A 25,083-nucleotide genomic window follows, 5' to 3' on the forward strand; every position below is an offset into this window, starting at 1 on the left:
TTATAACCCCCTCACACTTTTTTTAGTGTTTTGATAGAATCTGAGAATGTTTTGTTAAAATACAAATGAATGCACTCAAGCTTTGAACAGCATCTTTCTGTTTCGAATGCACAAGAGCGGATGTGTTTTTCATACGTTTTCAGCCTAAGTGACACAGTGTGACATTGAGAAAGGCTTAAACAAGACAGACATTGCTTAGACATTGGAAGTAACATTGCGATATATGTTCCGCTTCTTCACCTGTGCCCTGTAATGCACTGCAGAATCGCACGGTGGGAAATAGCAATATCTAATTAATGAGCATGAGCCGAGATCACATTGTCTGACCCTAAACTGTGGCCACTCCTGTTATGTCTTTGTGTCTGCGAGTGTCACTCTCCCTCTCATCTCTCTCTCTCTTCTCCTCCTCTCCAGGTGGCGTCTGACACTACAGAGACTGAGGGGCTGGGCTTTGGCTCCAGCTGGTGATACATGGTCTATCATGACACTTTTTTGGAGCTGAACCAAACAGCAAACTACCCCCACTCCGGTGCTGTACCACTTTTTACTACCGTATAAAACCAGCAAAGTTCAACCAATCTGTTCCCTCAGGTCCCATCCAGACCACTGCCTAGAGAGCAGCCTAGTCAGGCATGCCAACCAGTGGAATCCTGGGAAATGTGGTCCCAGTGGAACAAGTACAGTGGCAATGTGCCAAAAGCTATGTGACAGAAATGAGGTCCACTGATTACCACGCTGAGTCTCCTATGCAGTGCTGGTCTCTTTTCTAAGAGACACCAGTCTGTGGAGGTTGAGGGTTATGGGATATTTCCTCCAGTGAACATTCTGCCGACATAAATATCCAAGGAATCCATGGCAGAGAATGTCCTCTGAGAGGGATGTGCGTGATTTCCACATCCCAGGCACTTCTAGATTTCACTGTTGTGGTATCCATCAACAGATGTACATCTTGGGCCGTAGAACTGGTTGAATTCCCGTAAATCTCGAACATTTCCCCTGCTGTTGTTGATGGAGGGGGATGTAGGCATTATCATTCAGCGCTGCCTCCTCCCTCCTGCCCTCCTGTTTCCCCCTCCTCAACAACCACACACATGCACATCCACAAATATGCCACATATGTGTATGCATGACAACTGCTACTCAGCCCATTAGTGTGAGAGGGGGAGAACCTGTGACCACAGTGCACCAAAAAAACAAAGATTTCTTATTTTAGGACACAATCAAAATAAACACTGTAATGTTGAAAAAGATATTTAGTTATTATATTATATTATATTATATTATATTATATTATATTATATTATATTATATTATATTATATTATATTATATTATATTATATTATATTATATTATATTATATTATATGTAAACTAAACAAATTATTTAAACATGCAAACAAGTACAACAGTCCTAACTGGTTTCTGATCTGAATAAAGAAATCTTGTTCATGCTGGAAAATGTATATTTAAATATTTATTAAAAGAGATTTATTTAATTTTCATTCATTTGATATTATGACAATTTATTTTAATTTTAATTCACAATTCACAAAATGACAGCAACAACAGCAAAAATATTTGTCAAAATTTGGGCCTAAATTTTATATTTTACACTTTACAGCCCCTGTTGTCTCTACTATATTAAAATGGCCAGAACCGAAGGTGTAATATAAACATACAGGATATTAGCATACATAGTATAAACATATTAAATAAGTTTTAAATTAATCTGTGAAAAAAACATTTATTAATATTTAACAATATGTTTTCTGCATTTTTAAACTTCATCATGCATCAGGCTTTGCAAACACACACACACACACACACACACACATGTATATATATATATATATATATATATATATATATATATATATATATACATGTGTGTGTGTGTGTGTGTGTGTGTCATCACACAAAATCCTTGTACCTCCAAAATGGCATTCACATTATTTCTGATTATCTGTTCATAATTAGTTATTTTGACACCTGCCAGATTCATGTAATGTCAGAATGTGAAAATCTATAAAAATAAAGACATCAGGTTTTTGATGATATATACATGCATATACACACACATATACACACTCTTAAATAACAGCTCCACTTACCTATAATAGGGAGATAGGACCTCTATCATATATCAGGTATTCAGTATTATAGTTGACAAGGAGCTCCTGTCCACTGGAGGTGCTGTTTTGAATATTGAAACATTAAAAAACTCTAACTCTACTTTAACAACTTATTGGTTAGAAACTCATACAGAAACGGTAAGACTCTCCCCTATTCTGCCTATTTGTTTGTGCTTGTCAGTCGACTTATCTTGACTTAATTTCGAGATGGTGGCGCCTCTGAGCTACTTTGAGCTTATTAATGGTGTAAAAATAGAGATTTCTTTGCATGGGCAACACTATGCCCCTATCACTAGCATTGTAACCCTGTTGGGAGAATCGTCTAAAAGTGCAGTATTTTGGAATGCTGGGGGAAATTAGGTGAGCTATTTGACAAAAAATGTACACTTTATCATGTTTCACTACAAACACAAGTCCATTTCATATATTTTTGGTAAGGTTTTGTTTAGGGTTAAATTTATCTGTAGGTTCAGGTCATACAATTTCACTGGCTAGTCGCATATGTACAAATTTGTCCTGAAACCCAAAACATGATAAATCCCATCCCTTTTTTTATCCAAAAGTACCTTACTTGATTGTGTATAAATAGATCCCTTTTCACTTCCACACCACAGCAGTCCACAACACTTGTTTTTAAAAAATGACCTGACTTGTCAACATGCTTTGGAACATACTTTGTATGAGTTGCGTAAGTAGTTGTAGGGATGTTTTCTTTTTAAGATTCTTCTAAATAGATTATGTTTGTGCAAAAAAATCTGCTCACTGAAACCACCACTTTTAATAATAAACCCTCATGCAGCTTCTTGGTAGTCATATGGATCATTTTAATTTTACACCAACTTTCAAGCAGGCCTCTTAAGCATTTCAAGAGAGTTATGTTAAAACCTACTTATTATTTTGCTCCTACAATTTTCAATTTGACCTTCACAATTCCCCTGAACTGCCATTTCCATTACCATTGAGCATCATAGAAACCACAAACTAAAACAGCAAGCTGAAAAATACTGTTACTCTTTTCTTGTTTCATATCTTAAAGATTCTTGTCTTTAAACAGTTGCTCAGAGAAGCTCATTGTTGTAGTATATTTAAGAGAGAAAGTAATAGAATATTTTATGGTTGAAACAAAAATTAGGCTTACAGTTCCTAGTTACAATTAGTGATAAGCCTTGGGACTAATTTGTTAATTAAGGTCCAAGACCTTGTCCAAAAAAAAAGTAGAAAAGAGAAAATGTTTGTTATAAAACACAAAGTAATGGTTTAATAAAGAATTTTATATATAATATTGTTTAAGGTGTTTAAGGATGACTAAGGGCCATCACCAGTGTGATAGGATCCTAACCATTATCTGACTAGATTTAAAGTCTATGATGAATCTGTTTAAATCATGTTTAAGTCAGACATCATGCTTTCTTTCCAGTTAAATTTTTGAATCTCGTTAGAACAGCCATATACCCGATGTTGGCATGGCATTTGGAAATTGTCCGCACTGTAGACTGTGCTAGAAATTTATGGGTTTGAATTTGATGCCAAGAGACCATTTGGTCCCTGTGCCTGTGCCACTTCACTCTCGATTTCACCCCTCCTCCCCCAACTCCCCAACAACACACACATCCAAAAAACTCATTTGATTGTTTCCATGCACTATTTCAGATCTTACTGAAATTATCAAGCAGTATAAAAACAACTGAAATGCAAAATTTTATTTATTTTTTTAAATCTAAATTCCCTTGTATAATATATATATATATATATATATATATATATATATATATATATATATATATATATATATATATATATAGAGAGAGAGAGAGAGAGAGAGAGAGAGAGATAATAATATAGTTATGATAAATAGGATAATATGTAATTGTAACAATTACATGATGCTTCAGTTATTCTATCTATAGTTGAATACAATAAAAAAATCTGTGTTAAGATTATTTATAGAAATATTTAAAATAGTATGTATATTGCACAGGTCAGTCCTGTCAAAATGTGTAGTTACAACATCAAAGCAATAAATAATATGTACATAATATATATTAATTCTTGGTAGTCTATCAATATACAATTATCTTACAGTCAAAGTAGTTATTCTCTATATATTCAATAATAATGTATATATTTTACTTTGTTTATATTCTATTGTATTAACAGCCGTTTTAATGCAGCACTCTGCTTACCTCTCCTTTGTCCCTCTAGTAAATATCTGGCATCATTAGAAGCTTCAGTGATTTCTGTCTTGTAGAATTTCTGTTTACAGCTGACTGTTTAGCAGAATTAGAGGTTGTAACAAATTAGCACTGATATGATCATTGATTCCACCATGCTATGTGATAAGACATTTTCACATTTTTGCTTTATAGCTGATGAGAGTGGAAGCCAGTGAAAAGCAATCAGGTTTTGGATGCGGTTGGAGTGTGGGGGGTTTTTGGCATGGAGCTGATATTTGATAAACTGTTGGTCTGTCGAGGTTAAACGCCTCTCTGAACTTCACAGTAGCTGAATTGTCTGGACTATTTACAGGGTGTCGAGCCAAAGACCTGCGGTCAAACGTGTGCTTTAGTAGATGCTGGACTCCACTGCTCGCTGAAGCAGATGAAATGAACTGGGGATGTGAAGAGTATTTTGTGCTGAGATTTCACTGCAGGCTTTTTGGGCTCTAGCAAAGACATTTGTCAGAGGCCTGTGGTCATTAGCTTTCTTTTTTCAGCTTGACTTAAACATGGAATACAAATGACTTTATTGTCCAACTTTCTTTTTAAATGGCTGTTAAATGTGCTTCTGATTAGCCCGTCTCTAGTGCAGACAAACTTCATGCAATTTGTCCAAACGGGAATAGGTCTTGCATATTTAATATCAGGCTTTTAAATTCACATTAGGGGTCTCCTAGACTGATGAGGTCAATGCCCTGTTCAACTGTATCATCATGTGTCAACTTTACAGAGGCCAACTAAGTTGAATGTTCTCAGCAGCAGTGGAATTACTGAGAAACCTGAGATCGTGTGCAAAATGGTTCATCTTATAAATGTATCAAATATTTTTGCTCCCTCAGTGAACCCTGAAACAAGCATACATTAGGGAGAATTGCATTGTTTCTGTGTGCATGTTGATCTCCTTCAGCATATAGAGCAAGTCGCTCATAACTGATACTAAAACACTCGCACTGTGCCAGGAAGAGGGAGGGGGACGTGCCAAGTTCAGAAATAGGGGAGTTCTTTCAAGCAGGATGAGTGCCAACCTGACACCAATCTAATATGTAAACGAGTTGCTGGCTGACGATGTGGTTGCAACTTCTGTTTGGAGGATCACCTGCACCCACCTCTCAGAGGACGCGCTTTTCAAAGGGGCTTAGCTCCTTAAACCCTCTAATTAAAATGAGAAATCCCTCTGCCTCACCCCCCTCTGCCACCAGCACTGCAAAAAAAGATTATTAGGAATTTAATGGGGAAAATTCTGTGTCCCACACCATCTGCGACCCGGGACTTGTGGAGAATTTTGGGAACGATGACAGAGAGAACGAGAGGGAGAATGTGTGTGTGTGTGTGTGTATGTGTATGTGTGAGGGAGAGGGAGAGGGAGAGAAAGAGGGAGAGTGAGGGAAAATGACAACTCTCTTGCAGCCAAGTGGAGGTGGAGGTGTGAGGAGAAGGCCACAGCCCCACATAGATAAATCAACATCACGCGAGCACAACATTTTTCACTTTTAATTACCCGGACGTTATTATTAACAGGCTATTCATTCTGAGCACTGTCTCGCAGGCACTCAGGTGTCTGTTACCCAGGGCTACTGAATGAGTGAGTTTTTGGTAGAATGACAGAGAACAAACTAGAGCTTTTTAGTGCGTACACAGCAGCCTGTAACACGCCTCCAGATTAGCAGATTTCATTATTCAGAATGGAAAGCCCAAACAATGTGTATTTAACATAATCATATGGTCAGTGAGCTTGTGAGAACACACCGTTTTCAATTCAGTGCATATATGGATAGATAGAACAAATAATTCAACACCAGTACCTGACTACTAATGCTGTAAGTGGTGAAATGTAGCCAAATACATTAAGATCTGAAAAATATTATATTACAGCATGTAGTCAGAGAACAGAGGCTGAAATGGTAAATTAGGCATCTGTACACGCGACAGACAGACAGACAGACAGACAGACAGACAGACAGACAGACAGACAGACAGACAGACAGACAGACAGACAGACAGACAGACAGACAGATAGATAGATAGATAGATAGATAGATAGATAGATAGATAGATAGATAAAAGTAAAAACTAGCAAATAAGCAAACCTAGCTCTTGAGGGTACACCCATTGCTTTCACAGGCACATATCTTGAGTAATCTAGCCCAAACCCCACAGCACTAAGTTGCAAAATTCCTTGGCATCTGTACGTATATTAAACAGCTCTGGAAAAAAAAATAAGAAACTACCAAAATTATGAGTTTTTTTCTGATTTTACCCAATTGAAAATCTATAATTAAGAGGAAGATCAATGATCACAAGCCATCAATGCAAGCTGAACTGCTTGAATTTTTGCACCAGGAGTGGCATAAAGTTATCCAAAAGCAGTGTGTAAGACTGGTGGAGGAGAACATGCCACGATGCATAAAAATTGTGATTAAAAACCAGGGTTATGCCACCAAATATTGATTTCTGAACTCTTAAACCTTTATGAATATGAACTTGTTCTCTTTGCATTGTTTGAGGTCTGAAAGCTCTACATCTTTTTAGTTATTTCAGCCATTTCTCATTTTCTGCAAATAAACACTCTAAATGACAATATTTTATTTGGAATATGGGAGAAATTATATCTATAGATGTCTGTGGTTTACAGAATAAAACAACTGTGTTCATTGTACTTTTTGTACATTGTAATCATATACGTCAAAGGTCACTAACAGGTGGACCGCAGTCCGAATCCAGACCCAGACGTTGTCCAATCCGGACCCAAACCAACAAACTCCTGAGAAGAATTTAATTCTGACAGCGTTCATTTAAAGCGTAAATTTAAACCCTCTCTCGCAGGCGCTTTGTTTTTGCTCCCAAAACAACCCTACCTCAAAACTAAGGCAACCCCCAGGAGACAGGAGATTGGCAACTTCCCCCACAACATAATAAAGTCTGATACAGTAATAATATTAAATTAAATAAAACTGCTGTTTTTTAAAAAAAATTTCACCATATATTATATGATTTGTCATTCATGTAATTTTAATGACAGGCAGGCCTAAATCTAATATAAATAAAATTAAATAAAATAAATATAACAGTTTGAAGGAAAGTTAACATACAGATTAGTCTCGATAAGTTCAGGGTGTTTCCATTTATGTTATGATAGGTTGATAATGAAATTATTGTGACAGGCCTATTTAAAACAATACATATTGTTGAAATATACTAGTATGTGTAATTTGTTTTTTCTTTCAGTTGTTGATGACATAAAAAACTGAGAGCACTACTAGGCTTCTGCAGTATACAAGTATATAATACTGAATGCAAGTTGAATGCAAGTTAAAAATGGCGACGGTCCGGACCTTGGCCTGGCCATATTTTCTCTATTTGGACTGTGCTGAAATCTAATTAAATACTCCTGATATACATATAAATAGCAAAACTGAAGTGGTCTGACTAGGGAATGACTAGGGCAGATGATTATGATCCAGAAATAGTACCTGAACCTGAACAGTACTAATGCTGTTAGTGAGCAAAATTTGATTACTACAGTCAGATGTGTATAGCAAACATGACTAGAAAAACAGAGGGTAATATTTTAAATCAAGTGTCTGCAAAGCATGCTGTTGGATGGATGGATGGATGGATGGATGGATGGATGGATGGATGGATGGATGGATAAATGGATGGAAGGTTCTTCACACTTACACATATCTATTAAATACATTAAAACAGGTTCTGTATAATAAGGTAAGAAGCTGACAGTGACAGTGACACGAGCATGAACAACAATGTGTGCTGAGCAATAGTGATTCAACTACCTAACAACTCACGTACACCCACCCACACCCACCCACACACACATCGCAATACCATATGCTCCATCACACTATTAACACTGCACAGATACGACAGCTTATTTTAGCCACGTTAATGACACACCAAGATACCCTCCTACTGAGACTGGATGTCAGAAGACCATAAAGAACCAAGGAACATCCACAGTATGCGTGGATCTATTCATGTCTAGAGCTGTCAGAGTTAGGTCTGTGTGCTGTTCAACTTTTGAACCAAACTTTAAGCAGAGGGTGAAGAAAACGCGCGTGATCGCAGGTGTGTAGCAATCAATATAGTGAGTGAGTTAGTGAGTGAGGTTGCAGTAGGTTATCTGCGCTGTTCCAGTGTCTCAGTGCGCACTGTGAAAAGTGAAAGTCTTCCTGAGCGTCCCGACTCCAGCCTCACCATCTGCCGCCCCGCCGCGCTGAAGAGAGAGAGAAAAAATGAAAGAGAAGAAAGAGAGAGAGAGAGAGAGAGACAGACAGACAGACATACAGAGAAACAGACCCAGAGAGAGAGAGAGAGTCACCTCAGCTATTGTTACCCACACGTGAAGTCTGGATGCCCTTAACCAACTTTCTAAACCAATAGCGTAGTTCAGGCTAATAATGCGGAATATTACTAAAACAGGCGGCGCACGATAATGCTTATTGCTCGTTTGTAAAATATACATATATATTTTTTTTATGTAACATTAAATTATTCAACCAAAACTGAATAAAAAATTGTTAACGTATATTTTTTTATTTTTAAATGTAAGATAATTTATTAGTATTAATAAGTAATATTGTAATATTAATATTGTAATATTATAATTATTTGAACCGGTCTGTTTCTGCTACAATTTTTCGTTTATAATATTTTTCTCTCCTTGTTGTATGAGTCTGCTTATTTGTGAAAAACCTCGCCATATTTTAAAAAAATTCCACCTTTCGTTTAAATGTATTTGTTTATTTGTTTATTTGATGTAACTAAATAATTTACACTGATGATAAAGCGGTTACATATTTATCTTTTTCAAGTGAAAAGACGGTGTCGGCCAGTGTCTGTTAGTCTGGACTAAACATTTTATAAATTTTAAATTAAATTCCCAAATAAATTCTAATTGTTTTTGAATGAAAGTAAAAACTTTGCTCTCACTTCTGCACTATCCCCCGTTACCTGTGTCCTCTCATTCTGATAGTGGAGTCCAATAGTAGTTTGAGAGGCAGCGGTAGTTGGAGGAGTGAGTGCGCGAGGCTCGGGGATTAGAGCCCCGCGCTGCTTCCCCGAAGGCTCGAGCCGCAGTCTGTTACTCTTTGGCTCCCATCCAACTGCTGCACCAAACGCGGAGCCCCGTTCATCAGGGCCAGGGTCTTCCAGCCAGCCCACCCTCTGTTCTCTCACGGTCAACCCTGAAAAACAAGCCTACAGCAGCAGCAAAGCTCTGCCTTTAATTATCCTATTTAGTCTCTCGTTATAGACGATCTCTTGTTTGTGTTTTTTTTATTATAAAAAAAACACGTATACTTTTGTGTATCATGAGTGATGTTTCAAAACTATGCCTTATAACAATAGTGTAAAATGTTAATGTTATTAAAATTATTATTATTAGCAGTAGCAGTAATTAACAACAACTGTAAAAATATAATAACAGCAACAATACTATTATTATTATTTCTACTACCAATATTAATAATCATTAAAATAATTATTATAATAATTAGAACAATTCCCATCTTCATTATTATAATAATTGTTATATCAAATTATAAAATGATTATATTAATTGATCACTTTAAGGGTTTCCTAAATAAGAGGTTGTTACAATATGTTCATTCAAGAGAAATTGTTCAGTATTCAATTGATATTTATTTTGCTTTACAAAACAACTTAATGACAGTGTACAAATCTGCACAAGACCAGTTTTAGTGTCTTCCATAATGTACAGTGCTTTACGAGTCCACCACTGAAGACATCCAGTACATTGCATAACTGATGGGCGCCAACTACATCATTAAGGCAAAAGGATTTTTCCCATGACATGAGCTCTCACTATACATGACACCCACACCCTCATACATACATACACACACACACACACACACACATTCTTCCTATCACGTATTTTTTACAAGCTTCAGTTTGGAATATAAAAAATGTAGTTCAGTTTGCAGACATGATTGTTTCGAGGCTGTGCGCAAAATTTTCAATAAATAAAATGGTAAATAAATAATTTAATAAATAAATAAAACAATTCAAACATCTTTAGAAATACATTAACAGAACAAAGGGCAAACAAACTGTTACATAATTGACTTACATTAACTAACTGTAACCATTTTTACACTATTTTCGCACCACATTCTTATTTGTGAAGAGTTTGTGTTTTTATCAAAAACACCTGCAGCACATTAGATTGTCCACCATCCAAATGTTCAAGGTCAAAGGAATACAATCAAACACGCAAGCACATCGGGAACATAATTTATATCATATATTGGACGAACCGTAGTATTTAAAGGATGAATATATTATGATTATGTTCTAATACATAAGGATTCCAAACATAGCGCCAAATATGTCGATTCAGGCGTTCAACCGTTTACACACTCTCGCACACACCTCAAAACATCTCAAAACAAACAGCGGACACGGTGAGAATGGCACCTTATTCAGCATTAAGATCAGTAAAATAAACTCTTGAATACAAATACATATTTATATTTTTATACACACACACATGCACGCACAGGTGAAGTGGTAGCAGTGGTAGAAGTTTAATTCCACTGTGAATTGACTGACATTCGTAAATGGGTGTTTCTTCAGCAGGAATGCAGGGCCTGGTGGACAGAGTTCTGGTATCTTCTCGTTTGCAAAAGGACGACGTGTGTTGCATAGCTCCCTTTGCATTTATTGCTCTCTTGCATTTTTGTTTTCTTCTCGATTCTTCTCAATTAATTTCCACCTTGCTAAATGAGTGGTCTCACATTTATCCGGTGCCAAAAGGGCAACTGTGCGCTAAATGTGCATAATAAACGCGATGACGTGAGACCTTATTGCAGCCCAGACAGGTCAGATATCAAACAATTAGATTGATTGAAATAATACAGAAAATTGCTGTTAATTAAACGTAGGCTATATTTTGACACTCTTACTCTGTTTTCTTTTTGTTTTGTTTTATCGGTTATATCTCCTATTTGCATCATCATGGTGGTCTTTAAATGATTGACTAATCTGTGGGGGTTTGATATTAAATGAAAGTAAATGAAAGTAAGTGTTCTATATACTTTTTCTCTCAAGGGCATCCCACGCCAAACATGTTTGCTCCAAGCAATTGCTCCATTCCCTTCAAATCAAATACATAAAACATCAGCTGGCCTAGAACCAGAGACACCCCCCAACCCACCCCACCCAACACACTCACATAATGCAGAACGACGTTAAATAATACATGTGCGGGTTAAGTTCGTTATTTTCAGTAATTACCCTGCTGTGAAAAGAGAGAGAGATAAAAAGTGGGGCCCCAGTTTTTTTTACACCCACTCCCTCCTTTTCCTTTATCCGTTATGAAAAGTCGTGCTTAACTCGTCCTGCACGTTGTAAAATTGGCCGCGCACGTGGAGATCGTAAGGAAAGTGCAGGTCAGCTGCAGATCTCGCGTGAACTGCACCACTGCTTCCTCCTACTCCTCCTCCACCTGCGCCTCCACCGTTGCTGCTGGTGCTGAGAGTTGAGGAGCGGCCTGGTGGTGCATGCGGCTGTGGCGCGCTTCCTCCAGCACTGCTGCTGCTGTTGCAGAAGCTCCGCGCGCTGTAGTGGCAGCTCTTGCCGTAGTCGACAGCCGCCTCCTCACGCTTGAGCGAGAAGATGCCGCTAAAGCTGAGCGGTGGCGGCGGCGGGCTGAGCGCGCTCTCGAAGGGCGGGCTTGCGCACTCGGGCGACGCGCTCTCGTAGAAAGCCTCGTACGCGCCGCAGTAGCCGTAAGGCCTAAAGGACTTGGCGCTGTCTTGGTGATGGGGGTGGTGATGGTGATGGGGATGGTGATGATGGTGGTGACCTCCGATGGGGGGCGCACCAGCCCCAACCCCAGCCGCGGCCGCAGCAGCAGCAGCCGCCGCCGCCTCCTCTGCACCGTGGTAAGCAGCGTACACGGCGTCGTATGGAGACCTGGTAGAGGGGAATGAAGAGTCCGCGCCGGGCTCGCCCACGAAGCTGCGCGCGTTCAGCTGCAGACAGCCAGCCACTAGGTTGGTGGTGGGCTGCGACAGGCCTTTGCACAGCGTGTGCACGAAGCTGAGCAGGTCAGGCCGCTTTCCCGTGCTTAGGATCTCCGACAGCGCCCAGATGTAGTTCTTGGCCAGGCGAAGCGTCTCGATCTTGGACAGCTTCTGCGTCTTGGAGTAGCACGGCACCACTTTACGCAAGCTGTCCAGCGCGTTGTTGAGCCCGTGCATGCGGTTCCGCTCGCGCGCGTTCGCTTCCATGCGCCGCATCTTCACGCGGTCCATGCGCTCTTTGGTCAGCGTCTTCTTCTTGCGCGGGCCTCTCCGCCGCGCCGCCGGGCCCCCTCCGATCTCCTCCTCCTCATCGTCGTCGTCGTCATCCTCCAACTCCGCCTCGGGACCATCGCCCCGCTCGTCATCGTCCCGCTCCGAGTCGTCGTCCTCCAGAGCTTTCAGCGCATCTCGAGCCTTCTTCTTGAAGGCGCTGCCGTCCGCGCACTCCCGGGGGAAGTTCGCCACGAACTGCGCGTCCATCATCGCCGGCTCGTCAAACGGTAAGGTCAGCATGGCAGCCTCACCGGGGGGATGCTGGACAACAAACACAGGGACAAAAAGAAGCACGAAACGCGTTGAGTGACCGTGACAGGCACTCAAAAACACCGCTCTTCTCTGCGCCTACAAAACAAAAGCCTAAAAAGCCTCTGCGCAACGCATTTACCAGATGTATCAGATGTATTCATCGCTGGCCTGGCTATTCTATATGCTAACCTATATGTGGTGAAATAAGGTGAGAGTAATTGGTGGGAACAATTGGGAAGGACTGCACACTAATTCATTCTCAGTCACACACACACAAACAAGTAGCACACCTCACAAGCCTCTAGAGTTGGAAGGAATTTCTAAATCCTTCCTTTAGAAACATTTACTATGTTCATGCAAGTCCAGATACTGTATAGTCCCAAATAACTAACCATTGTAAGGGATAGAAAATCAAATTACCCAGCTGACCACAGTAAAGGTGGAATTGACTGCCCAGCCCTGGTTAATTAAATACAATCACAAAGTTAAATATTAAAATAATAGAAATATTTAAAATTAATATCAGTCAGCAAACTAGTCCAGACAAACCATACATACAGCAGCCTGAACACACCAGCCCTGCCCGTCTGTCTACCACCTTCAACCTGTCTCGTCTCATCCCTATTTGCAAACCAATTGTTTATGCCACTGAATAAGAGGTGGGGTGGGGGGTGTTATAGCATAGGCATCCTAACAACACAGAGCACATGCATGTGCGCACTCACACACTCACACACACACACACACACACACATACACACACACTGAGAACACGTTTTCGTTGGTACCTGTATCTTTTTTTTTTTTTTTTCGTTTTTTTACAGGTGGGAGGTCAACAGGCGGTCTCCATGTCCCTCGGCGCGTTCAACTTTCTCCACGCTGCTCTGGGTGTGTATGTGTATGTATGCAAGAATGTATGTAGCTATGTGTTAGTGTGTGCGTGCACGCGCGTGGATGTGTGTGTGTGTGTGTGCGCGTGTGTGCGCGCGCGCTCTTCTCTCGCCTCCCCGCCGCTCTCTTTTCGCTCTCGCAGAAATGACACTGATGCCAACTGCCAGAGCTGGTACCCATGCCATCTGCCGCTGACGTCACGTGGCCGCGGTCGTCACGTGACTCGGTCCCAGGGGGGGACGTGATGCCTCCCTGATCATCTGGCATGCCTGTAGCAGGGCAGCACTGGCACAACAACAACAATAATAATAATAATAATAAAAATGCCCAGAAACGAGAGAGGAACACCAGCAATTATCAGATGACGTGAATGGTAAAGGCATGCTTTTTGTAAACTGGTGTTATGTAACGGTGGTGTAATACCAGTATATTAGACTGGTAAGAGCAAAATGTGCCAGAGAAGAGCTTAGAAAAATTGTCACAAAGAAATGCAGGGGTTATATTTGTTTATAATTTAGTTTAATGTGCTAAAAATGCAGTAATGTTTAATTACTACTTTGGGCAGCCAAAATATTTTTTTAGGCAGTAAAGAAAATTACTGGCACAAAACTAAGAAATGAATAGGTGTAAAAATTAACAAATTTAGCGATCTGAACTGAGCCAAACAATCTATGCTGCGTATGATACAACATTAAGCTTCACCTGGCTCACAGGTACGCTAAACTCCAGAAGTAATATCTTATGAACATAAACCACGTAACTAAATATAAAATTACCAATTTATATTTACATGACTATCAATATTGGCAACTAATACCTGACGCCTAAAGTCGTTTTATTTGTTTTCTAAAGAACAAAAACTTATCCGTATTTCCGCGCAATTCCGTAATGCAAGCGTTTTACCGTTTCACGGTAGCTTACATTACTGTTAAAATCTTCTTCAGGCTGCTTATTATGTAACTGTAATCATTTACGTCTGTAAATATAACTGCTGTAGTTGTTTTGTTGACCCATGTTGGATTGAGAAATACAGCTACAAACTGTAAAATTTTAAAATAATATTAAAATATTAAGATGAACAATTATTCCTAAATGGTTACTGAATTGGATTAATGACATTAGGGAATCTACATAGAGCATTAGATTGGTAGAGAGGTGTAAAGTTTTTAAACATCCGTTTCGTTTTTTACACAAAGTGGAGTAAAAAAACAGTGTCAGTGTTCTGTAAAACCCAATCTGACACCTTTAGTTTCCTGTAGACATTTTTTAAACAAATAAAAAGAAAATATTGTCAAATCGTTTAATGACAGCAAGTGCTGGATGATTGATGGCTCTTGCGTGCTGGGTCAAACCCATCAAGGGCATTTGCCAACTGGCTAAGCTTGGGCTGATTCTCACCGTCAGGGCCATTCAGAGTTGACTCTGAGCTGAATGTCATGATGAAGACAAGCTGATTAGACCCAGAGAAATCAATCAGAAAGCTGCACTCAAGAGACACTGGTACGACAGAACTGGGATATGGATTTTAATTTGAAGCGCTGATCTCAGACAAGTTTCAGAACAGTTTTTATTCTGTATGTGTGTCTGTTTTGCAACTACTAACAAAATGTTGTTTTTCTTTTTCTAATTGGAAAATTTCTGATTCACATCCAGATCACCTGAGCTGCCTAAGATAAAAAAATAGCTTCATTATTCCTTTTCTCCCTTACTCTGTTTGTCTCTCCTCCCCTTACTCGATTGCAATGCAGAGTGAATGAGGAAGAAAGAGCAATATAATAGAGACAAACAGAGAAAAGGAAAGAAAGAAAGATTGTGAGAGAATTCATCAAGATATGATGGAGAGAGAGAGTGAGAAAAGAAAAAGAAAGAAAAAGAGAGAGAGGAGGCAACAAAGACAGTCAAGCAGGAAAAGGAAGGCTAGATAAAGCGTTGGAGTTAAAGAGTTAAAGGTGAATGGAGAGGAATGGAAAAAAAGGAAGAAAGAAGGAGAGAAAAAGAAACAGAAAGATTGGGAGGAGAACAAAGCGAGAGAGTCAGGAGGACAGAAGAGGAGGGAAAGACAAGAAAAAGGGGAGGTGAAAGGTGGAGAGAGAGAGTGAGAAAGGAAGAAAGAGAGTAGAGGACAGCAAGGCAGAAGAAGAGAGAGGGAGGAAAGGAGTTAAGAGAGAAACAGAGAGAGAGGAGGGGAGATAAAAGGTGAAGGAAGAGAGGAGGAGGGAGAGAGAGAGATTTTGGTCTGATGGCCTTGGTGACTTGTGCATCTGGTCATTTCTTGTAGCAGTAATTGGGCAGAGCTGTGAGTTTTTCCTTGCCGAGACATGACACCCATACATTCCATTATCAGTGAAAGCTCCTAAAGACCCTCCCCATTCCACGCACACACACACACCCTTGTGTGTGCACACATGCACATATGACCCCTCATTTATTATTCACATCAGAGACCAAGTTCCTGAAAATGCCCCAGGTGCTACCCTGCTTAGATATGAAAGGTGGTCTGAGAAATGCCAAATTGCGCATACATGACAAACAAAAACACACATACAATTATGGTCTGTGATTATTCTGCTGTTTAACCTGATGTTATTATCCCACTTGCAAAAGAGTTAAACAGAATAATGTGTTACAATACAGCCCTGTGTAGAGTGCACTGTGCAATGACAGTAGGTGTAATATCCAATTTAGTGCTGTGAGATATAAATATAAAAATAACTGCATTTTAGTGCTTTAGCCGTATGATAGCAGTTTGCAGTTGACTGGTGGATATCTTTACATTTACATTTATTGTTGTAAACCCACACACACCACAACAAATACAACAACAACATAAATCGCAGCCCCCCCACTATCACCCCACCCTTCCATGCCTCAGCTGGTGACGGGCTTTCTGGTCCAGTACACACACCAACATCTGATGAGTCAAACTTCCCATTTCAGACTAATCACTTGACTGCACTAATTGCAAATGCAAATATGCAAATTCATATTAATTAATTACTCTGTTAATTAGTTCTCTGGTCTTTTTGGGCAATAAATCATTGTGCAGGAGAAAGGAGAGAGTGAAGGCCCGGCCCCATTTCGCATAAAAAATTTAGCATGTGCACTTCGAAATAGACTCTGCCTGCTGCCAAAAAAAGAATAGAGGGAAAAAGTACCCCCCTCCCAAACCCCCCAAAAAAAGAAAATGGCGACTGAAGTTGATGCCTGCTCCCTCTGCAGCTAGAGCCTCAGACCCAGCAGACAAAAAGAGGTGGAATAGGGCTTTTGCATGGAGAACTCGCATATCAGACACGCTGTCTGCCAGTGATTTAATTAACACATTATCAACTTTTAAAGACAGAGGGATGCCAGGCCCAGGCTGTAAATGAAGGCACTGATGTTCACACGTCAAGTGGCATACACGAGCACACACACACACACATGCAAACCAGACGCTCATTGAGATCGGCAGCTCTGTTAAAGATGGCCTTTTAAGTCTCAGCTGCCTGTTTAGCCCTGCCACTAACCAGTCTGTAGGGTGAGGGCCTATTCTATAGGGAAAGAGGAGTAGTAGTGGCATAGTCTCAGCCTAATGAAATATTACATTCTTTTGTTTTGTATTCTGCACAGCAATCGTCGGCCTGGTTTTCAATACAGAACCTTTAATTTCATTTTTTTTAATGTAAAAATCACAGCCTTCCGATTGGAGCAGACTGTTTTTATGTTTTCCCATATCTCAATTTTAATGTGAGTAAACTCTAGTTTAATGTTGTTCTAGTGATAAAATATGATAAAATAAAAGCAGAAGTGTCAACACAGAGAGGTACCCAGGTGTAAGGCTGTCGCTGTGTTAATGGTTAGACAGTGTGGCCCATGAATAATGCATGTATTTTTTAAAAATGTATAATGTATATATCTCAGAGGAGGAGGAGGTGGAATGCATGCAGTGGAAACTGTTGCTTTAAAAATGCTTTAGAGAAACCTGCCTCTTTTTTTACCTAAGCTATATGCAGTCTGAGTAAGGAAATATTTTTGTAAGATATAATTTCTCTTGCAAGCATTTCATTTATTGATTTGTTACTGCGAACACAATTTGAGAATTTGAAAAAAGAAAATTTGGTAAGATGCTCTGCATTAAAGAGTAATAAACCTAAAAGTCAGAGCACCCAACCTAATTTGATTACATTCAAACATTGCTGTTAGCAATTTTTAAAAACAAATGGCTAATTTGCAAAGTAAAGGCATGACAACCAAATAATTTTGCTCTAGAATATAAAACTATAGTTTGTGGGATATTTTTGTAATAATCAAAATTTGGTATTTAAAAGTGACATACTGTGAATCTTAAAAGAAAATTAGACATTACCAAAACAGAGCTGAAATACTTGTCAACTTCAAAACCCCCACACTGTTACATAACACTCTTGACACTCACAGCCTATTTGCGAGTAAACAATAAAGCAACATGTTGTTGATACTGGAGAGCAGCACATCACCATCAAATTCTGCTAGTTATGCAAAACCAGACCTCATGTATGTGGCTTTTCCTGTGCCAGTATCTGCAGAAGGGCAGCTTAAAAAATAAAGATTGTTTTAGCCTAAAAAAACAATGTGAGCTGACTGACTCTCCTCATTATCTGCTTCCTCAAAAAATGGACTACCTTAGCTGACAATCAAACTGGCGTTTAACACTCATCAGAAGGGAAAACACATATTATTATATGAATTATTTTTTACCCATAGAACTCAAGACTCAAGCAAAGGAAAGCAAATGGAGGCAAAGCTAAAAGCTAACCAGGTTACCATCTCATTAATCAGCACATTTCTGTTTTCATCCTGATGTGCTGAGGAAATATTAGATCTGATTTTGTCTCTCACTCTTTTGTTGTAGTTCAGGGATTCTGTAAGAGTAATAGCAATGTGGTATGCGTGAGTGTCAGAATGTGTGTGTGTATGTGATTGCAAGTGAGGAGCAAAGGGACTCATTTTGCCAGGAAATGTTGATGCAAGTGTTGTTAATACCGAGGCTGTGCCAAATATGTCCATCACTGATGGCTTTGTTCCCGCCCTCTGGCTGCCAGCTCACCTGAAGTCCTGCAGAATGGGTTGAAGAGAGAAGCAAAGCGCAGTCGCCCGTCCTGCTGCTGTCGTTTACCAGCTACTGTTAGGGGGCTGCTGAAGCCTACGTGTTGCTGGGAGAGGGGAGGTAAGTTTGGCTGTATCACATTTGGCGTCAGTATTGGGGGAACTGGTTCTACCTGCCCCGTTCCCAGTCCCTGTGGATGCAGATACTGGGCCAGAGCTGTCCCATTCCATACAGTCCATGCCCAGTCAAGATTAGGGACTCCTGCCTCATCACAACTTGGGCTTCATCCTGGATATTTTCTGGCACCTGTGTCTGAGGGGACCTATGAAATTTGGACCCACCAGCTACCCTGCACCATTTCCTTTGTACTGTATTCTATATCCTTTCTGAGGCCAGAGTTTCTCTTCTGTAAAAAGTTTAGCCATGATGGAAAGAAGATAAAGAAGAAGAAGAAAGTAGTTTTTTCGGGTTGGTTTTTAACAAAATCCAATGCATTTGAAGAATAATAAACATGACACATTGTGATTATGATATCACTGTTTAGAGCTAAACAATATACTGTTTCAGCATTGTCATTGCAATGTGTACACACACAATATTGCATTGTCATCATATACAGTACACAACATCATAATTAATGTTATCACATACTTTTATGCTGCTGTATTCTTTCTTGAATTTGTAAAAAAACAGTTCTCATTTCCCATGGCTTGGGATTCACTAAATATTTGGCAACCAAATTTAGGTGAAAGGTAATAAAAATTTATGCCATTATTCCAAACAGACATTTTCAAGACAGGACAAAAATGCATTTATGTTATATAATGTATGGTGAAAAAGTGGCAACATGTTTGAAAACTGGTGCATTTTTACCCAACATCATTTGTTTTTCTACAATCTTGCATACGCAGTGTACTTATACTTATGGTGAACTGTTATTTTTTTAATATTGCAATGGATATTGCAAAACCAGTGACAATGACAGTTTTTTTTATATTGTGCAGCCCTTTTACTATCAATAAAAACAAAAACATACAATCAAAATGTAAAAATATGTATCTCCAGTTTTTAGTTTAGTTAGTTTAGCTGCTCTTTAATTTATTTGTTATTAACAGTAAAATGTAGAATAAAATGTCTACATTGCAGTAACTTTTTAATAATATTAATAATTTTGGAGATACAACTACAGTAAAATACATCTACAAACGCAGAACATTTTTAACCACAGAGAAAAAAGTTTACACACCATAAAATAAAATATCTAGATTCACCTCAAGCCAAGAACATTAGGCTCATGTAAAGAATGCAAAGGTAAAGAGATGTCCAGTATTATTGCTGTAAGTCAGGAATAAAAGAAGCTTGCCACTTAGACTGCACAATATGTTGTTTCAGCCTTGTCATCACAACGCACACATGCACAGCAGTCACATCGTACAATGCACAATAAGGTAAATAAACCTTGTATAAACATCATGTATGTTTTTTGCTGCTTAATACAAAAGAAAAGGCTGCACTGTCCTTATTTTCCATGACGCTGAAAATAATATTGTGCCAATTATATCAGTACAGTCTCATTTATATTATTAAATATCATTACCTGTCGAATTATTGACTTCTGGTGAATTCTGAAATGGGGTGAAAATTCCTTGTGTATATTGTATGTATAGTATCTCACAAAAGAGAGTACATTTTTGTAAATATTTTACTATACCATTGATAGAATGTAAAGTAGTCAGTGCACAGCGTGTATTACAGTGTAAATTTGCTGTGCCCTCAAAATAACTCAACACACAGCCATTCATCTCTAAACTGCTGGCCACAAAAGTGAGTACACCCTAAAGTGAAAATGGACAAAATGTTCCCAATTAGTAATTTTTTCTCCCCAGTGTCATGTGACTCGTTAGTGTTACAAGGTCTCAGGTGTGAATGGAACGCAGACTTGTTAGATTTGGTGTTTTAAGTACAATTCTCTCATATTGGCGACTTGATATTCAACATGGCACTTTAACATGGCAAGAAAACTTGCTGATGATGCACTTTTCACTTAGGGGTGTACTCACTTTTGTTGCCACACAAAAGACAGTTTAGCATAAATGGCTGTGTGTTGAGTTTTTTTTGATGGTATAGCAAATTTAAATTGTTATACAAGCTGTATACTGACTACTTTATACTATATTAAAGTGTAACATCTTCAGTGTTGTCCCATGACAAGATATAATAAAAATATGTACAACATATTTGTACTCACATTTGTATGGTACTGTATATATAATATCATAATATATTTTGCATATTTTTATATATTACAGTAAAAACACACTCTGATGATGTACTTTATGAATCTAAACAGGACTAATTTCATCTCGACCTTTTTCCAGACAAGTTGCCTTACATCCATTACCAATTGTGTTAAAGTTTACATAGACACTAAACTATATGCTATTATTTTCTGTGCCACTTTTCAGCTTAATTTCTCTGATGGTTGTATGTTAGTTGATCTTTATTATTATTTCTGTAAAGCTGTTTGGTGATATCAGTTGTGATAGGCGCTATTCAAATAAATGCAATTTATAACTTAAGTTTAAGTATAATGCTAAAAGAAAAGTGTTTCTCTGTAGCTCCATTTTTAACAGTACATCAGCTATATGGTCTAGACTGCTGTTTCTGTTGTGGAAATGTGAGTATAGTATTTTGGTGTGGCCCCAGCTGGTTCTTTGAAAGGCATTTCATCATTTGCCATCAGACGCTTTCCCAAGCTTATCTAATTGTCTAAAATGGAATGGCACCCCATCGTATTGAGATACACAACAAATATTACATTGGAAGCAATCCTATTTTTAACCTTTCATTGTGACTTCTTACTTATTATACACTCATAAAGAGCAAGAGAGAGAGAGAGAGATGGAGTGACAGAAAGAGAGAATGGATCCTGATACATGACTCTGGATGTGTAGAAGCATCATTTCTGGACACCTCTGCTCACTGTTATACTGCTCACTTGACTCTTAAATTCTTATCTTAGCGACAGCTGTCCTCTTTCTATGGAGGTATTATATTAAGCCTTTGGCAGCTAATAGTCTTGCTGTCTAATTGTGTTTGCTAATGATCCATGTGGAAATGGAGTAGTTTTGAGGAAGAGAGAAAGGGAATCAAATGCAAATGATACAGCACACTTAACCACAAATTGAAACACAAATCTATGTAAGTGTAATCTCATGCCCTCTCACGTGAACGCAGTTTTTTTTAAAATCTGGTATCACTTTAATTTCATTTAGCTAACTTATTTAGCACCATTAATCACAGAAAATATTTTATGTGCTATAAAAATAAATATATATGCAGTCGCACTGACTCACTCACACACACACATACTCATGCACAAACAATTTTATTCGCATTTGTTCTATTAAGCATGGCTCATACATTGTTCCACTTGTGCGCCAAACCATCTGGCTGTAGTAATCTCTTTCTTGATGTAACTAATTTAACCTCTGCTGGTACCAGTGCTTGGAGATTTGGGCTAGAGAGGTATTGGAACGCATGGCCGCTGCTGGACCCTCAGGAACAGGCCTAAATGTCCTTGGTTTCAGCAGGCAGCTGTCCCCACTTAGGCCTTAATTTCATCTCCACTCTCCTTCCCTCTGTGGGTCCTGTGAATTCAGTGGAAAACAAGGCTTTGGCAACATGGCCGCCTGCCTGCTTGCCCTCTGATGGCTCAGCTAATCTGACCAGCCGCAACAGACCCAAGTAAATACTCTGGAAGAATAATTAAGAGCAGAGAGAGCTTCTAAGTAATTGGTTGCTGAGTTAAAAATACAAAAGAATATAACATATTTCTTCTTTATAAGTCTCATAAAAGTACTATTGGTTTCTACCTGCAAACAAAACTCTTTCGGGATACTGAAGGCTTGTGCACGCTCACAGCCACTGGTTGCAGACATGCCTCTGGTACCTGTACCCATAACCGCTTTGAATGAAGGCTGCAACTTGAGCAAAGCAGTTATGTAACAGTGACATTGCCATTGCTCTGCGTTTGTTATTGCCTCTACTGAAATGTTGGCCTGCTCCTCTTCACAGCCAATCTGATGGCCCCATCTGGTCAGCCTGGTTGGGGTCTGTATTAGTCATGGTCTGGACCCTGTGACCACCCGGCAGCCTCGCCAGGGTCTGTGCATCCCACCCACAGACAGGCTGTAGGAGGCCTTGTCCAAAACCAGTGAGAACACAACGCCACGTTCAAAACCACCACCGCCACCTCCTTGCTGCACAGATCCTTGACAATTGGCCACAAACGGACCACAAACCCACACACAGCCAGACTAGTTCCAAAATGGTCCTCATGATATGTGATGGATATATAAACTTGATGATTAAATTGAACTGAAAAAGCACACAGTGTACTGGGGATGAAAACAGATGAAGAAATTACCTGCCAATTCAACACAAGGACACACCAGGGTCACAATTCCATCGCAGTAAAGACACCATTTGGAGGCCGATATGAATCACACAACTGATTTAGAAACAAACAGACAAAAAAGAAAAGCAATAAAAGCACAAAAAATGAGGAGAAAGATGTTGTAAGCTAGGGTTAGGAAGCTTATAGTCCAGTCTTTGTCTCTTCATGCGCACTAAGACTCTCTCCCAGAGCTTAATGCCTTTAGACAAAGCTCGGTGTGGAAGCCAAAGTAATCGTAACAGATGTTGAATGATTAAATTAGCAGTTGCTGGCTGTTCAAATATGCATGTCGCGTCAAGAATGTGTACCATTATAAACAAATTCCATTGAATGCTGCTTAATTATTCTGTGCTTTTGTTTTCATCACATATGGTTTTAGAATGAGGTGGTACTTTCTGTTGAAAGAGAACATAAGCACCAGTGTTGAATTCTGTATAAATGTATGTATGTTTGTGTGTGTGTGTGTCTGTGTGTGTGTGTGTGTGTGTGTGTGTGTGTGTGTGTGTGTGTGTGTGTGTGTGTGTGTGTGTGTGTGTGTGTGTGTGTGCGTGTGTGTGTTTTGTGTGTTCATGCACAGTTTGAGAAATTATTTCTTGTGGAACTCAGGCTTACACAAGGTTAAACTGTGAGTGGGGATTCTCCAGCACTGTATTATTTTTGTTTTACTATGTATTTTTTTTATTAAGGCAGTATTAGCTATATGACACATAAAAGATGGGTTCGTTCCTGCAGAAAGGTACGGCTAATTACTAAACAACTGGGATTTATATAGGACCCTTAGTTGTTTCACCCTTTGTCAGTTGTAAATAAATAAATGAACGAAAAGAGCCCATGGTGAAACAGACCCTTTATACAAAGTGTAAAGGCACTGTGTTCTTTACCGTACTTTAACTCATGAAACCCCTAAATTACATATACTGATCACCCTGAAAGAATCACAGTGTGTGAATATGTGTTAGTTTATCTCAAACTATTTACAGAATGGAGGTGTGCTGGAGATAAAACCAACTTTCTGTTCCTTTTATGGGTCGGTTCCAACAATTTAACCATTTAAAATGCCTTAATGTAAAGTTCCATTTTATCTAGTCATACATGATTTCTAGAATTATTAGAACAATTTTTTAAAATACAAGTTATAAAATTGTTGTGTCATTTATCCTAAAACATTTACAGTAATGTGCCTACGATAAGAAATAAACACCAATGAGCAGCTCAATGAATGTATCAGATTCAATTTTTAAATTTAAATCAATACTCAGGCATAGGTTTAGAAAATCCATGTAAATCAACACAGATTAGACATTCAGCTCTGAAAAAATAAGAAACCACTTAAAAATGATGAGTTTCTTTGATTTTATTAAATACCGAATATAATCAAGAGGAAGATGGATGATCACAAGCCATCAAACCAAGCCGAAATACTTGAGTTTTGCACCAGGAGTAGCATAAAGTTATCCAAAAGCAGTGTGTAAGACTGGTGAAGAAGAACATACCAAGATGTATGAGAAGTGTGATTAAAAACCAGGGTTATTGCACCAAATATTGATTTCAGAATTCTTAATACTTTATGAATATGAACTTGTTTTCTTTGTATTATTGGAGGTCTGAAAACTTTTTTTTTGTTATTTCAGACATTTCTCATTTTCTGCAAATAAATGCTCTAATTGATAATATTGGGAGAAATGTTGTCTATAGTTTATAGAATAAAACAACAATGATAATTGTACTC

General features: G+C 38.8%; 1 protein-coding gene across 1 annotated transcript; it reads right to left on the reverse strand.

Moving 5' to 3' along the window:
* Positions 1–9,983: 9,983 nt before the first annotated feature.
* On the reverse strand, positions 9,984–13,981 carry neurod6a (neuronal differentiation 6a). The gene is made up of 2 exons (XM_022673617.2): positions 13,498–13,981; positions 9,984–12,948 (listed from the first exon to the last, which is right to left on the reverse strand). The coding sequence occupies exon 2, from the start codon at positions 12,925–12,927 to the stop codon at positions 11,695–11,697; it is 1,233 nt and encodes a 410-aa protein (XP_022529338.2). The 5' UTR covers positions 12,928–12,948; positions 13,498–13,981; the 3' UTR covers positions 9,984–11,694.
* Positions 13,982–25,083: the final 11,102 nt, after the last annotated feature.

The sequence above is a fragment of the Astyanax mexicanus genome, chromosome 6 (assembly GCF_023375975.1).
Source record: "Astyanax mexicanus isolate ESR-SI-001 chromosome 6, AstMex3_surface, whole genome shotgun sequence".
Lineage (NCBI taxonomy): Eukaryota > Metazoa > Chordata > Actinopteri > Characiformes > Acestrorhamphidae > Astyanax > Astyanax mexicanus.